This window comes from Cupressus sempervirens, chromosome 4 (assembly GCF_028749045.1).
Source record: "Cupressus sempervirens isolate cs-2001-9-10 chromosome 4, ASM2874904v1, whole genome shotgun sequence".
Taxonomy (NCBI): Eukaryota; Viridiplantae; Streptophyta; class Pinopsida; order Cupressales; family Cupressaceae; genus Cupressus; species Cupressus sempervirens.
This window is the reverse complement of record NC_143121.1, coordinates 310,301,056-310,317,708: the sequence shown is the minus strand read 5'-3', so window position 1 is coordinate 310,317,708 and position 16,653 is coordinate 310,301,056. Positions and strand designations below refer to the sequence as shown.

Below are 16,653 nucleotides of genomic sequence, written 5' to 3'. Positions count from 1 at the left end.
GCTCCGCTTGTTGTGTGAGGATTAATGCTTCCCGTGTTGTGCGTACATCATCCTTGTCTTTAATTTTATTCCTATCCTTATTAAGCAAATTCAACATTAATCTTCATAACCCCTCTTTTGTACCAAGTTCGACTGACAACGATGCCAAATGTTTACCATATAGGGTAAATGGATGTTTATTGCACTGAGAGACTAGAATGTATGCAAAACAAGATACTTTATTCATATAAGAAGATATGCAATTCCAATTACAATGATGATTCATAAATCCATTCAGACGATGTACATATACTTCCCGAAGGGGTGACTCAACTGTCACACAACCTTTCGGATACTAACTCAATTTCATCTGCTATAATATAGTTTTTACCAACAACAATATCAACTTGAAGATCCATTATTTGAGGTGTAGACTGATTGGGCAATTGAATGGACTTAGTCTTCTTACCAAAATAAAGTTGAACATTTGAATCCTCTTCTACTTGATCTAACACTTAATGGATTTCACTTATTCAAATCATCTTGAGTAGTATTTTGAAATATATTCTTTTCCTAATTTTATAATTGTCTTTAGTATTATCCCAATAGTCCTCAAGTTGCATCCTATGCTTATATTTTCTGCCATCCACCATTCTTATTCTATCATAGGGGTCAAAATTTGACTTTGTTGTATGAAATGAGAGATGGTAAAATTGTTATTCTTATGCTGAATTTTCTATTGCTGGCTTGCTGATAGTGATGGGCACACTTCATTAGAGTTTTCCATGATGTTTGGGAATCAGATTCCACCTTTGTGGATTTTATTATTAGATGTCAATTGCCTTGTCACATTCAATAGCACCATCTTATAAGTCGGGTATCTTAGAAGCCCCTAGGGATAGGAAGAGAACCCTCGAAGTTGAATGTGGGTGAATGTTGGGAATTGGACAAATGATGAATCATATATTTTTACCATTTTTCTTGCTTCTTGTGACCTCACGTGAATGCCACCCTGAAAAGATATAACAATGTGCATGGTGAAGGCATCATTGGCTTTCTAGAAATTAGCAGTATCATATAGGTGCAGCTAAGGATAACATTCATACACCTTGAATCATCTGGACCACACCTTATGGGTCCATGGACTTAAGACCTTCATGACTGTTCATTTTTGCTAACATGCCATGGACTTAAGACCTTCATGACTGTTCATTTTTGCTAACATGTAGATGATGTAGGATCTCATATAGAAGGACCAAAATGTCTCAATTTCTTCAATTGATTATCAAGGTTGTTAATGATAAATCTTGACCAATCTACAACCTTCACTCAATCTATCATTTCCTTTAACAAAGTAGAACATTCATGGCTCAAAGATGAATTATTGTGGGTATCTGTCATTGATTAATCTTGGCCAATCCACTACCTTCACTCCATCCATCATTTCTTCAACGAAGTAGAAAATTCATGGATTAAAGATGAATGATTGTGGGCATCCATGATTTGGATCAACATCACATGGCCACTATATTCTTGTTTGAAGTCCATCTTGACAAGTTGCTTGGGCATCTTAAGGTTTAGACTTCTACAACCACACGGTGTTGATGACTTTTGCACATCTGTCTACTCCAGAATTATAGAGCCTTTACGCCTTCTCCTTTGTTTAATAGACCATGGAATGATAAGTTGGAATCCTGAATGCTTTAGCCATTGCTTTATCTTTGAGATTTACCAACAGATTCCCATCAAGAGCTACAATTGATTGATCAACTTTGGGCACTCAAAAGTTGGAGGAGAAAAATTTGCTGCAACAATTCTGACTCAGGTCATCTATAGGTAAAAATAAAGAGGATGTCCTTCATAGCCAAAAATTCTTTTCCTGAATCCATCCAAATTGAGAGTTCCTTGGTTGCTGTAGCGGCTTCTTTCAACTTTGAAATGATTTGTGACTCTTGGAGAAATCCTTTAGGTTCACTCTTGATTTGAGCTTGTCTCGACATGCTTGCCACCTTTGATTTTGCCATTTAACTTCCTACAAAACAAAATAATCAAAATAAGAACTGTCTTAAGGAATTTTAAATCTATTGTGGAAATAATTATGAACTTTGCATCCCAAACGTGGAATAATCTTGAACCTTAGGAGAAAAGAGCTCTTGACTTCAATGCGTAGTCCAAATTTACTTCTATTTGCAGGTACTCGTGCTCTTGACTTGTGTTTTTTAGCTTGCGATGTGAGAAATTAAATTTCATACCTCTTTAACTAGAGATTTCACTCTCTCTTTTGCCAAGTTGACCCTAGACTAAATTTTTCATACCTCATTTAATACTTTTCAATATATTTTTTGGGTTTCGATTCTTGGGACCAATTTCTTGATTTTTCTCAAACTTGCTTTGTGGTATCAGAGCAATTGCCTTCGGGTCGAGATCCTCTTTAGGAAGTCATTGCCTTCAGTTTAAGATCCTCTTCCGGTTGAGATCCCCTTCGGACCGAGATTCCCTTCGGATCGAGATTCCCTTTGGATAGAGATTGCCTTCGGGCCGAGATTGCCTTCGGGGCGAGATCGCCTTTAGGCCAAGTTCGCCTTCGGGACATTACAGACTGGTACACTTTTTATGCTTCAACTATTGGACGTATTGTAGCCATAAATTTTTTTTACAGTTGCCACCTCTTGATGAGGAAAAATATCAAATTACTTTTCTAGTTCATCCCTCCAGCAAAGCCACCTTTTGCAATCTTTTAAACAATCTGCAACAGACTCCAGATCACAAAGCTCTGTGACTTTTCCTAGCTAGATTTTTCACTTGTCTCCCCAACAGAGTTGCCAATTTGTTGGTTCATTACGAATATGCCAAGTTCTATGTTTAGGTTTCACGATTGATGTGGCCAAAGAACATAATAAATCAATGTGGTTGCAACTTCCTTGGACTTAAGGCTTTTCTATGCCTAGGTGGATGTACCTCAATCACCGAATATAACTTGTTATATTAGGATCAATTGATGATAATTGTAGGATGTGAATGATTAATCATTTAAATGTTTCTTCCTTGATTTATTTCAAAATGACTTATAGGTTTGAAATGGAGTACTACACTATTCCTACTCCTGCTGCATGAAAATGAAAATGTACATGGATGTAAATTTTTGAGAGTTTATCTTATAGGGTGTGAATGATCAGTACCTTCTTTCCACAGTGCAATGGAGTCAAACTATACAATGATTTTGTTCTCCTAATTGGTTATATATTGATTTGTCAGGAACTTTTAATTGTTTATATCTTGTACGCGTGCAGGAAAGCTTATTATCAAGTTCTTAATAATCCAAAAGAAATCTTTCAAACCACTTATGACTTATCTAAAATTATTTAATTCTGCCTTACATAAACCATTCAAATGAAGAACACAGAAACAGAAAATGTGTTTTGATAAACCAAAGCATATCCTTGATATATTGATTTAAATGATAGGAAAAAACCAAGTTGGAGACAGGTAGATAATAAGTTAATAGTAATTGCAATAAAACAATTGAACACCAATGATAAAACACCAGTTAAAAAACTACATTGCTCTGCTCCAAGAAAGTCTATACAATATATATATATATATATATATATATATATATATATATATATATCATGGTTTGATTTTAATTATTTTCTTTTATCTACACGATTATGGTGCCCTATTATACAACTTGAAGGGGCAAACCACTAACCATTTGTTTTAAATTTTTTCCATCGTGTCCCTTGACTTAAGTAATCATGACAACTCAAAAATAAAAATGCCTATAGAAAACATCAAACTAAATATAAAAGGTTTCACAGCAAACATAATGGAAACATATGTGAGACTTCATGATCAGGGAAGGTATCTAGTAATTAAAAAGCAGCAGTAAATGTTTGGAGGCTGCAGTTGTATTATGCAAGACCTCTAAGACAATGATGGTGTATGCAAACAAAGAAGATATTATTGAGCAAATGAATTCCTCGATCTAATTACACAATGGCAATTTATAAACTGGATCAAGACATATGAAGAAGTGATTTGAATGTTCACATATCATAATCAGTGATAGCGAGACGGGGGTTTTTGTTTGAAGAATCCTGATTATTGTGAGAAACGGGAATAATTCAGATCAGATAATGATTCTAATTGAAACTTTAAAGAAAACAATAAATGTTTATGAACAATATACAGCGTTTAAAGGTTAGGAATTATAAAGGAACAAACTTCGTAGGAGAAGTTAGTGATCAGCACATGCCGGCAATTACATATATTGTGAACAAAGCTAGCAATTCTAAAGACAACAAATTAAATATGGTGTATAACCATTGCAAACATGAATCTTTCTGACTGTGAAAACAAAGTATGAACAACGATATTACAGAGATTGTCTGAAGTTTTCTGCATGTGAACAGAATCAAAATCAAGGCATTGTGAGTCAATAATAAATCAGTGGTGGAGTTATATTGACAACAATAGAGGAGTGAATAAATATGGTCAGAAGAATATGAAAATTACGTGATCAAGAAACAGCAGTATGGATTTGGGAGATTGAAGTTCGATATTATTTTGAAAACGATAATGATACACAGATCAAAACAATGGACCTAAAGTAAACAACAGTCAACACTAAGGATAAAAGCAATCAATGACAATATGAATATTTCCATATTTGTACAGTATGCATACACATGCAGCAAACCTGTTAATGGGGTTTGGTTGGAAGTTGATATTTCGTGGAGAATATCTTAAGCTTAAGCGACTACCATGCATGTGTTATTCTGGAAAGCATTCAAACCATATATGCAGTGCCAGCAACTTATGGTAGTAAACTCATATTCTATAAATCTCAGTTTGTTAGTGGTAGATGGTAATAGTCAAAGAAGTGTATCTGGACAGTTGCCAAGAGTATGTGAAGAGATACATCCTGATAAGTGCTATTAATCCCACGGTGGAGTTTGCAATAAAATCAGAAGCAGCAAATATGGTGACCACAATAACGATTGTGAAAAGAGCGGTGATAAGCAAACTAATGGTACACCAGTCATGATTAGAATAAAGCAATGAGTAGGCAGCGATAATATGTATGAATCAATGACGACAGTGATAAAATTAATTTATTATTAAAAGTTTCAAGGACCCAGCAATACATTTGTCTCAAGTTAAAAACTAATTAGAATGAAGGGTGCGTTTTCTAAAGAGGCATCACTATTATTGAAAGATATTAGAAGTGCGATTAAAGTCTAAATGAAGAGTTGTTTTGTTTATAAGAAGACGTGACTCTTTGAAAAATCACAACCTGAAATGACCAAGATATAAAAAGGAATAAGAGGGTCATTGGTGGGATGTAGAGGAATAGATTCAGCTATGAATAAGGAGTATAAAAAGAAGTGTAGAGCAGATCGGTGCAAAAATATTATAGGGTGAAGAAATATGAAAAGGTGCTAAAATATGCAGATTTATTTTCTGTTATACATTAATATAAGAAGTCAGAGAAGCAGATCAGAGAAGTGTGTGGAATGGAGAATGAATAATATATGAAAGGTGTGTGATAAGAAAAACAGAGCTATGAGAAGTCAGTAAGAGGAGTGAAGAAAATGGATTAAGAAGAATACAGAGAAAAATGAGAAAAGTAAAAGGGAAGTGCAAAAATAAGAATTCAGAAGTGTGAGAAGAAAAGTAAGGAGTTGAAGAATAAGAGAGAAAGAAAGTATGGAAAAGAATATATATATATATATATATATATATATATATATATATATATATATATATATATATATATATATATATTCAGATTTAATCTGATATATATAAATGCAAAGTAAGTATAACAAAAGAATATATTACATAATCAGATTTCTAATCTGATATATATTTATATACATATTAAAGAGACAAGTGAAGGTATAAGGAAGTATTCATTGGTATCAATGTTAGGGGAATTTCAAAGTATCCATTATCAGTTGTAAGAGAAACGAAAGCAAAGTTGGAAGATAAGTTTCATCAGCAGTGGGAGTAGGAGCTTCTAGTAGGTCAAAGCCTGCCAAGTATGGGAGTAAGAGCTTCCAGTAGGTTAGAGCTTGCGAAGTGTGAGAGTTGGAGCTTCTAGTGAGTCAGTGCTCATAAACATAGGGGTTGGAGCCGCTAGTAGGTTGGAGCCTACAAATCATTGTAAAAGAACAAGCTTATATAAAAGCATTTATTTTCTGTGGTATTCTCCCACATTGGGTTTCCACGTAAATATTGAGTTATTGTGTTCATGTGCATAATTGTTCATTTCAACATTCGAAATTAATTGTTTGGATAAAATGTTTTAAATTGATAAAAGTTTTATTATGCTTATAAAGAAAATGGAAAGCTTAAGAAGAATGCAAAACTAAGATCTCAAATTCAAGAATTGTATGAAGCCCAAAAAGAATCAAGCAAAGTAATTGAAAATTTGAAAGCGCAATTAGAAGAACACAAACCAGTTCAGAATGAGATGATGAGGAAGTTCAATGCAAAAGAAGCGGATGATGTGAAATTAGAAGTCGTCACCATGCTGAAATATGATTTAGAGAAAACCACTGCCAAATTGAATACCGGTCTTTAGTTTGTAAAGAGCTCTGAAATTCTGACCAGTATCATTGATAGCCAAAGACCATCCATGAGCAAGACAGGAGTAAGATATTAAAGAGGTTCGAAGAATCATGATTGCACGTTCAAAGGCTTCATCAAAGAAGGAAATAGTATGGAAGATTGATCTAATAAAGAGGAAAACTTGAAAGATATGTTGAAATATTGATAAATCCTATCGAAGACAAAGATAGAAAGATGGATAAAAATCATCAAAGACCAAGTACATCTTCAAAAGAAAAAGAAAAATTCAGAAAAGCCTTCCCTCCAAGACAATTGCATGCATCTGAACTCTGACACAAATTCTATGGATATTGTTACACGTGCAACCATTATGGTCATAGAGCAAAAGAATCCAAAAAACAAAATGAATGCTTTCATGGATGTAGGAGAAATCATGATGGGCACCTTGCACAACATTGTAGATATGGGAACATGAAATCTTATAATGAATACACGAGAAATTATACAAAGGTCAAACAAAAAGAACCTATTTTGTATGGAGAAACACGAAAAGGAGAACAAACCTTAATAGACTTCAAGGCAGGATAATCACAAGGCAAGAACTACATGGGTTTGGAGAAGAAAGATGACCAAAGGAGAAGGTGAAACTAGCACAAGTGCAACTTGCAGTTCACACACTTCCTAGTTTGAAAGAAGAAGGAATAAGCTTAGGGGGAGATACAAATGAGTGTATTCATTAAACCCTTGCATAAAGGAGTGAGATAAGTTAATCACATTAGAAAGACAAATAGCTGATTGCATCGATCTCAAAGTTTGAAAGAGGAAACTTCAAACAAGTAGATGCAATGATGTTAGTATTTGATCATGCAAGAGTATTGAGAAATTCTTCTCAGGGGGAGTACGAGATAACTCTCACAGGGGGAGCATTTGATGAATAGTTTGCATATGGAAGTTTTTAAATTATCCTTTTGCCATTGATGTTAAAGGGGGAGAGAGAAAGGAAGAGAGCTAGAAGAGATGAGGAAGTATTGCCATCAATGACAAAGAGGGAGATTGATGGAAATGTTGTCATTGATGTCAAATGACTTCACGAGCAAGGACAACATTGTTAGAATAATGATCATTAATGTTAGAGTGTAATGACCCTGCTCAAATCTGACCTTAAATGCTGATTGAAGGCTCGAAGAATTTCGTCAAACACTTCACATACAAGGGTCATATGACTGATATAACATTTCAGTTTGCTTTAATGACTCTTTTTTTCAATTAGCATCAATGAGAATGTTTACAAATGACTCTAAATTGACTAAACAATGACCTAACATGAATATGAAACTTATTTTGACAATATTCAATGCATATATGTGACTGAAACTACTTGAAATATGCAGCTACAACAACTAGTAATTATGACAAACACTTTGGATGCAACCTAAGATGACATTTATGCACTTACAGCCAAGTGGTATTTTAACAAACATTTGGTATGCATAATTATAACATTATTTATGCCAAAAAAGAGAACCTACAACCAATTGACATTTTGACAAACAATTGGCATGCAAACTAATAATTTGATCATGAATGGCAATAACATATTCAATTACAATAGTAGTTGACCAACAACTTATATCTCCTTCTTTGCAATAAAATGTCTACTACAATGATGCTATGAATTGGTCAAGACTCTTGGCTTACAATTGTTTGACAATAGTGCCAAATTTGATTTTCTGAGTATTCACTTATAGCAGCAATTAAAATGCCTATGATGACAATGCAAACTACTTAGTGAATGCAAGAAGAACTTGGCAATGATGACGTCCAATGTTGTTGATGAAGGAACAATAAAAATCCAATGTGATAGGCACCTTCCAAGCTCAAGTCGAAATACTCAAGCTGCTGCCCCTGTTCTTGCCTAGCAAAAGTTTAGATAATTAATTGCAGCACCAAACACTTTCCAACTTGCCCCTAAAACAATTGTCTGGACGATAGGAATTGAATGCAACAATACCCAGAATGATTGTCCTCCTCAATTGAAAGGTATGAGCAAAAACATGAGACTCACATAGGCTGATCAACCTCCATGATAGCAGATTATGAAGATCTGTAATAATCCTACTCAATAACATAATCAATCTCAGCAATACATTAGCTGCTGAAGTAACTTCTCCATCAAATGCAACAATACATTAGCTGTTGCAAGTACAATAATACATCAACTATTGTACTCAAATAATATTGGAGTCACATAGACCACATAAAATAGATTGATCAGCATGGCAGAGAGATATACAATCAACACATATTGACAAAGGTAGTAATAGTCAAAGAATAGATAGAAGATATTTAAATGATAATAAAGTTCATCAAAGCAAATAATTGTTTATTGACTAGCAGCCATATCTGGAACGTATGTGAGACACATGTGAAAGAAGCACCTATTGACCATTTGTGAGACTTCATGATTGGGGAAGGTATCTAGTAATTAAAAAGCAGCAGTAAATGTTTGGAGGCTGCAATTGTATTATGTAAGACCTCGAAGACAATGATGGCGTATGCAAACAAAGAAGATACTATTGAGATTCAAGAAAATGATTTCCTCTATCGAATTAGACAATGGCAATTTATAAACTGGCATCAAGACATATGAAGAAGTGATTTGAATATTCACATATCGTCATCAGTGATAGCGATACTAGAGTTTTTGTTTGAAGAATATTGATTATAGTGAGAAACGGGAATAATTCAGATAAGACAATGATCCTAATTGAAACTTAAAAGAAAACAATAAATGTTTATGAACAATATTAATATACAGCATTTAAAGATTAGGAATTATAAAGGAACAAACTTCGTAGGAGAAGTTAGTGATCAGCACATACCGGCAATTACATATATTGTGAACAAAGCTAGCGATTCTGAAGACAACAAATTCAATATCGGGAGGTGCATAATCATCGCAAACATGAATCATTCTGACTGTGAAAACAAAGTATAGACAATGATATTACAGACATTGTCTGAAGTTTTCTGCGAGTTAACAAAATCAAAATCAAGGCATCGTGAGTCAATAATAAATCAATGGTGGAGTTATATCAACCACAATAGAGGAGTGAATAAATATGGTCGGAAGAATCTGAAAACGACGACATCAAGAAACAGCAGATTGGATTCGGAAGATTGAAGTTTGATATTATTTTGAAAATGATTATGATACACAGATCAAAACAATGGACCTAAAGTAAACAGCAGTTAACAGTAAAGATAAAAGCTATCAATGACAATATGAATATATCCATATTTCGACCGCATGCATACACATGGAGCAAACCTGTTAACAGGGTTTGGTTGGATGTCAATATTTCTTGGAGAATATCTTAAGCTTAAGCGAGTACCATGCATGTGTTATTCTGGAAAACATTCGAACCATATACGCGGCGATTTATGGAAGTAAATTCATATTCTATAAATCTCAGTTTGTTTTTGGTAAACGGTAATAGTCAAAGAAGTGTATCTGGACAGTAACCAAAGAGTATGTGACAAGATACATCCCGATATGTGCCATTAATCCCATGGTGGAGTTTGCAATTAACTCAGAAGCAGCGAATATGGAGACCATAATAATGGATTGTGAAAAGAGCAGCGATAAGATAAAATAATGTTACACCAGTCATTATATGAATAGAAGCAATGAGTAGGCAGCGATAATATGTATGAATCAATGACGGCAGTGATAAAATTGATATATTATTAAAAGTATAAAGGAGCCGGCAATATATTTGTCTCAAGTTAAAAACTAATTAGAATGAAGGGTGCGTTTTCTAAAGAGGCATCACTATAATCTAAAGATATTAGAAGTGCGATTAAAGTCTAAATGAAGAGTTGTTTTGTTTATAAGAAGATGTGATTCTTTGAAAACTCACAACCTCAAATGACCAAGATATACAAAGGAGTAAGATAGTCATTGGTGGGATGTAGAGGAATAGATTCAGCTATCAATAAGCAGTATAAAAAGAAGTGTAGAGCAGATTGCAGATCGGTGCAAAAATATTATAGGGTGAAGAAATATGAAGAGGTGCTAAAATATGCAGATCTATTTTCTGATATACATTAATATAAGAAGTCAGAGAAGCAGATTAGAGAAGTGTGTGGAATGGAGAATGGATAATATATGAAAGGTGTGTGATAAGAAAAACAGAGTTATGAGAAGTCAGTAAGAGGAGTGAAGAAAATGGAATAAGAAGAGTACACAGAAAAATCAGAAAAGTAAAAGGGAAGTGTAAAAATAAGAATTCGGAAGTGTGAGAAGAGAAGTAAGGAGTTGAAGAATAAGAGAGAAATAAAGTACGGAAAAGAATAAATATATGTATATTCAGATTTAATCTGATATATATAAATACAAACAAAGTAAGTATAACAAAAGGATATATTATAAATCAGATTTATAATCTGATATATATTTATATACATATTAAATAGACAAGTGAAGGTGAAAGGAAGTATTGACTGGTTTCAAGTTAGAGGAATTTCAAAGAATCCATTATCAGTTTTAAGAGCAACAAAAGCAAACGTGGAAGATAAGTCTCATGAGCAGTGGGATTAGGAGCTTCCAGTAGGTCGGAGCCTGCAAAGTGTGGGAGTTGGAGCTTCAAGTGAGTCGGTGCTCATAAACATAGAGGTTGGAGCCTCTAGTAGGTTGGAGCCTACAAATCAATGTAAAAGAACAAGTTTATATAAAAGCATTTATTTGTCGTGGGTTTCTCCCGCATTGGGTTTCCAAATAAATATTGAGTTATTGTGTTCATGTGCATAATTTGCTCATTTCATTATTTTGGATAAAAAGTTTTAAATTGATAAAAGTTTTATTTTCAATGGAGTGATTTGTGGAAAGGTCACAATACAACCCTTTCTAAGAGAGGAGTCTTCCATGTGGATATCTTTATGTAATTTTCATGCTGTCAGCGTAATACTGTAGGATGAATGAATTTTGAAAAATAAAAGTTAGTTTTACTATGGGAAGATCTACTGAAACTTTTATTTATGCATTCCTCAAACTCCTTTTATATCTGAAGGCTGTGGTTTTTGAAAACAATGCAGAATGCATGATTTTTTGGAAAAAAAGTAATTTTTACTATAGGAAGGCTACCCAACGTTTTACTTGTGCTTTCCTGCAACTTCTTTTATACTTGAAGGCCAAAGTTTGATGTTAGTGTTGAAGTGGTTGTCTCAACTCTCGGTGGTAGGATTTGCTGCATTAATGATGAGAATTGGAGGTGTAGATCTGGGAATATCAAATATCATTTGTAAATAATTTTAAAAAAGTTTTTCTTTTTTTGATATGTTAAAGCATTGAAAATATTTCTATATAGAAACTAATTGATATGATTTTATTTTTACCATGTAAATGAATTTGTTAGAGGAGTTGTGTGATTCGTTGATTGTAGTTTGACATTTGAAATTGAGAGAATTGAAAAATGCTTGTGGTGATTGGAAGGTGAGCATGCAGGCATGCTTAAAATAGACATGAAGTTGAATGTTGCAACGGTCTATGGGCATATGCCCCAACAAAAAGATCATTATATTTGAAATTTTTAGGTGCATTCTATTCAATCTGTTTGCATAATGATATAATATTCATTTAATTAAGCATTTACCTTATTAAACACACTTTACATCATTTGCATTTTTTTCCTTGATAGGCTTGTAATGCTGTACATTAGGTTTTTTTAAGTCCATCCTAAAGTTTTATTGTGTGTTGTAGGAACCAAAGGATGGCAGATGATCAGTCAGTTGTTGGAAGGAGGCGTATTTACTATGATAAATGTGGAAATGAAGCATTGGTTTGTAGTGATAGTGAGGAGGAGGTTGCTGAAGAGGAAGATGAGAGACACGAGTTTACTGAAGGGGATGATTTTGTTTTACGGTGAGTAGATAAGTTGTGGTTCTGAGATAGAATGTATTTTTAGAAATTTTTGCTTAGAGATGTTAACTTCTAGAATTTCATACTTGCTGGTGAATTACAAGAAACTTTTGGACATTGAATAAATGGATAAAGTTTAACAATTAGATGTGGTTGTGAAACTAAGTTGCATATAATTTTTTCCTTGAATATGAAATATTGTTGAGCTTGGTCGCAGGGATGAATTCTTGGGTTGTACCACTATTCTCAATTTTTGTGTGGGTCTACTTTATGCGGGTGATTGATTTTTTATTAAAATTGAAGGTTGTTGCCAGTTGCTTGCTTCTTTAATCTAGTTGTGAGTTTACTTGTCTGGGATGTGGATAAATATTTGTTGTGGCCTCTTATATTCTAGTTGGGGTTCCCTTTATTGGCACGAGTCCTTTATGGTGTTAGCTGCTTTCATTGTGGCTTGAGCAATCTTTTTACCATGGAGTGAGCTCCTAGCTTATAGCACGATCTTCCTTGGTCTTGGTGTAATTACCTATACCCTTGTGGGACTTTGGAGACACAGCCATGGTGGGAGCATACTGGACATGAGTGTACCTGGGCTCATCATTCGACATAATCAATATTCTGGCATGACCGGAGTTGATGTGGGCAATATTGATTTTATATCTTGGATAGTGGTCTCTGCTATGACCATAGAGTGAATTGGCTTCACTAGTCTACACTTTTGCATACAAAGTGGTATAAATTTCCAATATTTGCTGCTCAACATGCCATTAGACCGACTTATGTATTTCAAATCTGTTCAAATAATACTGCTGTTTAATTCAGGTCAGAATATCAAACAGTTTCAGTGCATTTTCTCTTATTTCCTGATGTGATTTGATGATGTTGACTTGTCTTACAATTTGCATAAATTTCTTTATAATTTTGAGTTTAAACACAAGCAACTATTATTATCTGTTGCAGTCTGAAACAAAACAGTCAACTATCAAGCAAACTAAATCATGTAGAGGGAAAGGGTTGAATTTTGGGCATAGGCCAGTAGGTGTTACTTCAGTGGTATGAGTTGGTTATCATGCTTTCTTATGTTTCTTTTGTGCGAAAGAGAGCAGAGATATTTGCAGAAATAGAGAAAGTGGTAGTCCCCACAAGTTACAGAAGGGCAAACAATTTCCAGAGTACTTGGTTCTCATCAGTATCCATTTTCAAGGATCAGAAAAAGTAATTTTAATCCTTTAGCAGTCATAGAATAGAGAGAAGTGAATATGGGTGATAGACATAGGAGAAGATCCTACAATGAACATTGTGAATATGTTGGTTAGGGGACGACATAAACAAATCAATGCATGCTTGAAACAAATCAATGCATTGCGCTGTTGGTGGATCTGGTGGCTCATTGGGGGGCAATAGCAATAGTAATAATAACAATAATAGTGCTGGCAATAATGGCCAAGGGGACCAATTCACTAAATAACAGCACTGCAAATCGGCACACTAGAATAACTAATAGTAGACCTCTCATGCCTATATTTCTCCTAGAGTCCAACCACAAGCTGAAAATGAACCTACATAAAATGGTTTGCAAGATCACTTCATGCAAGACTGAAACAAAACAGTCAAGTGTAGGTCCAAGTGTTCAACCTGAGACATCTTTAAGAGATTATAAGGACCTCTGACCGATTTATAGAGTTGAAGAACATATGAAAATCAGTTGCATAAAAAGGTTGGCAAATTGGTCCTCTTCTACTATGATGTGTCTAGCAAGACAACGACAAGAACATGGGTTCTAAAAATATATACCTATTTCTGGTTTATCTCCATGCTAGAAGATGAGGCCATTTAAATATGCTGTTATTCACTTGGTTGTTACTGCTCATGGTTGGTGGCACCACAAAATGATCACAATGGGGCATGATCAGAGTACCTCTTATGAAGAGTTCACTAAGAGGCTTATTGACAAATTTGAACCTAAACATCATTTTAAGAAGTTGGCTTAGTTTGAACAATGTTGTTCAGTGGACACCTACATTGCTGATTTTCAGAGTTATCAATATTGGCCATTGATATAACATAGAGGTGGTTGATGGTGCTATATATGGATGGATAAAAGCTCTTAGTCCTAACTCTCTAGAGACAGCCATTAAGAAGGCTAAAGACATGGATTCAACAATTGCCTAGAATAAACTTCATTCCAAAAGATCTATGCTACAAAAGGATAAAAGTGTAAAAAGCCTTTCACCGAGAATGGCCTAAGAAAAACAAACTAGATACTGATGTTCGTAGTGAGTTGCATAGAAACAACTTAAGCTTCAATGACAAGGAACCTTGAGAACCAAGTCACATGTGTCTAGGAAAAGGCAAGGTTCACTATATTGAGGTGGCATGTGATAGTGAGAAGGATAACTTCGAATATATACAAGGCAACAAGCATAGTGATATAAATTCTAAGCAGTTGAGAAATGAGGAGCAATCATACAAAGGGATGAAAGGTGGTACTCTTGCCTTTGCTTGGTTCACCTAGATTCAATTCTTTCAAACTGTGTGGAGTAATATTGGGAAACAAGTGACAATGTTAAATTGATAGCAGGGCTACTTACAATTTCATAGACTTTGTTTAGTTTCCAGGAGGGGCATTTCAATTGAGGATTTTGAGGGATTCAATATTATGGTATTAGATGGATTCCATATTGCATTATATTAGAGGATACCTTAGTTGAGTATCACAATAAATAATCACAATGTTATTTGATTATTTTTATGTGGTAGGCTTAGGGGATGCCAATGCTAGCTTGGGCATACAATGTTTACATTCCCTTGGAAAGTATTCTTGGGATTTTAAAAAATGGAGCTCAAATTCAACATTAATGGCAAGAAGGTACTTTTGAGCAGTATGTTAAATGGTGTTCTTAGGATCGTTTATAAAGAAAGAAAGAAAATAATTTTTCAAGCATTGAGATGTAGCATGGTCAACCCAATGTTTCCTATCTCCTACGGCTTCAAATGAAAACCCTAAGAATTATTACATAGATATTCCAAGAATGTTGGACAAGCATGTTTGGTTTTCAATGAGATTCTTCCATGGAGACTTGAGTACATGATTGAGTTGGAGGAAGGCTCTAAGTTTGTTATTGCTACTACTTATAGAGAATAGGATTGAAAAAGCTATTAAGGAGCTTCTCGACACGCGGTGCATTAGACCTAGCTTGGTTCCCTGTGTTGTTTCTATTGTCCTAGTGAAGGACAAGGCCATGGGGATATGGATTGATTACCATGTGTAAGAATTTGGTATAGCTTTGATACCATGTAAGAATTTGCCTTAGGGCAAAATTCACCCAAGATCAAAGAACTCAAGCACAAGCACAACAGTAGACCATAAAGAGTATGATCAGAATAACAATATCCACAATTGATTTATTGTCATTCAATTCAATGTGAAAGTACACTAGGAGTGCTTGTAGATAAAGGCCTCTGCAATGCTTCTAGAATGCATAAGAATCAACAACATGATAAGTCATACAACTAGGCACATGTCCACCAGGTTTTTGTTATCCTCCATTAAGCATAGGAATAAGTGCGATGATGAGAGGATAAGCCTACAAAGGTGTAGCACGCAAATTTATGTTGTAGACATCATGTGCTAAAATAGGAGTGCGAATAACTGTGTTGTCTACATGACAACTTAGTTAATTATGCAAACTCTAGTGTTGTAGACACCATGTGTTGAATTAGAGTTGTTTACTTCTGTGTTGTCAACATGACAACTCATAAAAGTACACAAACTCCAAAGTGTCTCACCTAAGAAATAATAAAATAATGCATTAACCTAAGTAAACTTAAGTAAAGTGTAAATAGAAAATACTTATTTACACCAACACACCCCCCTTAAGTGCAACTTAGGGGAATGCACTTAAGCTCACAAAAACTAGGATGAAATGCATAATGGGTCCCGGCTACTAGGCCATGTTAGGTACCCTTGTACATAATGAAATGCAATCTCTCATAAAGCGGAGAAAGAGGGAAAACCTCATGGGAAAAACCCTTCCCCCAAAAAGAGAGATGAAAAGACAGGTTGCATAGATGGATAGAGTAATCAAGAGCACCCCATTACGACATACATCAAGTATATACAAAAGAGAAGTAGGACAAAACTCCATCAGAGGAAAAAGTCCCCCACATAAAAGAGA

General features: G+C 34.5%; 1 protein-coding gene across 2 annotated transcripts in view; it reads left to right on the top strand.

Moving 5' to 3' along the window:
* Positions 1-16,653, top strand: part of LOC149561250 (histone-lysine N-methyltransferase CLF-like) — a 200,328-nt gene that overhangs the window by 53,512 nt on the left and 130,163 nt on the right. For both annotated transcript variants that reach the window (XR_016363793.1, XM_089825035.1), the window contains exon 5: positions 12,320-12,481. Coding sequence is in view for 1 of the 2 variants with exons in the window: in XM_089825035.1 (XP_089681161.1) it covers positions 12,320-12,481 (162 nt within the window). In the remaining variant the exon portion in view is untranslated. The remainder of the gene's footprint in view (positions 1-12,319; positions 12,482-16,653) is intronic.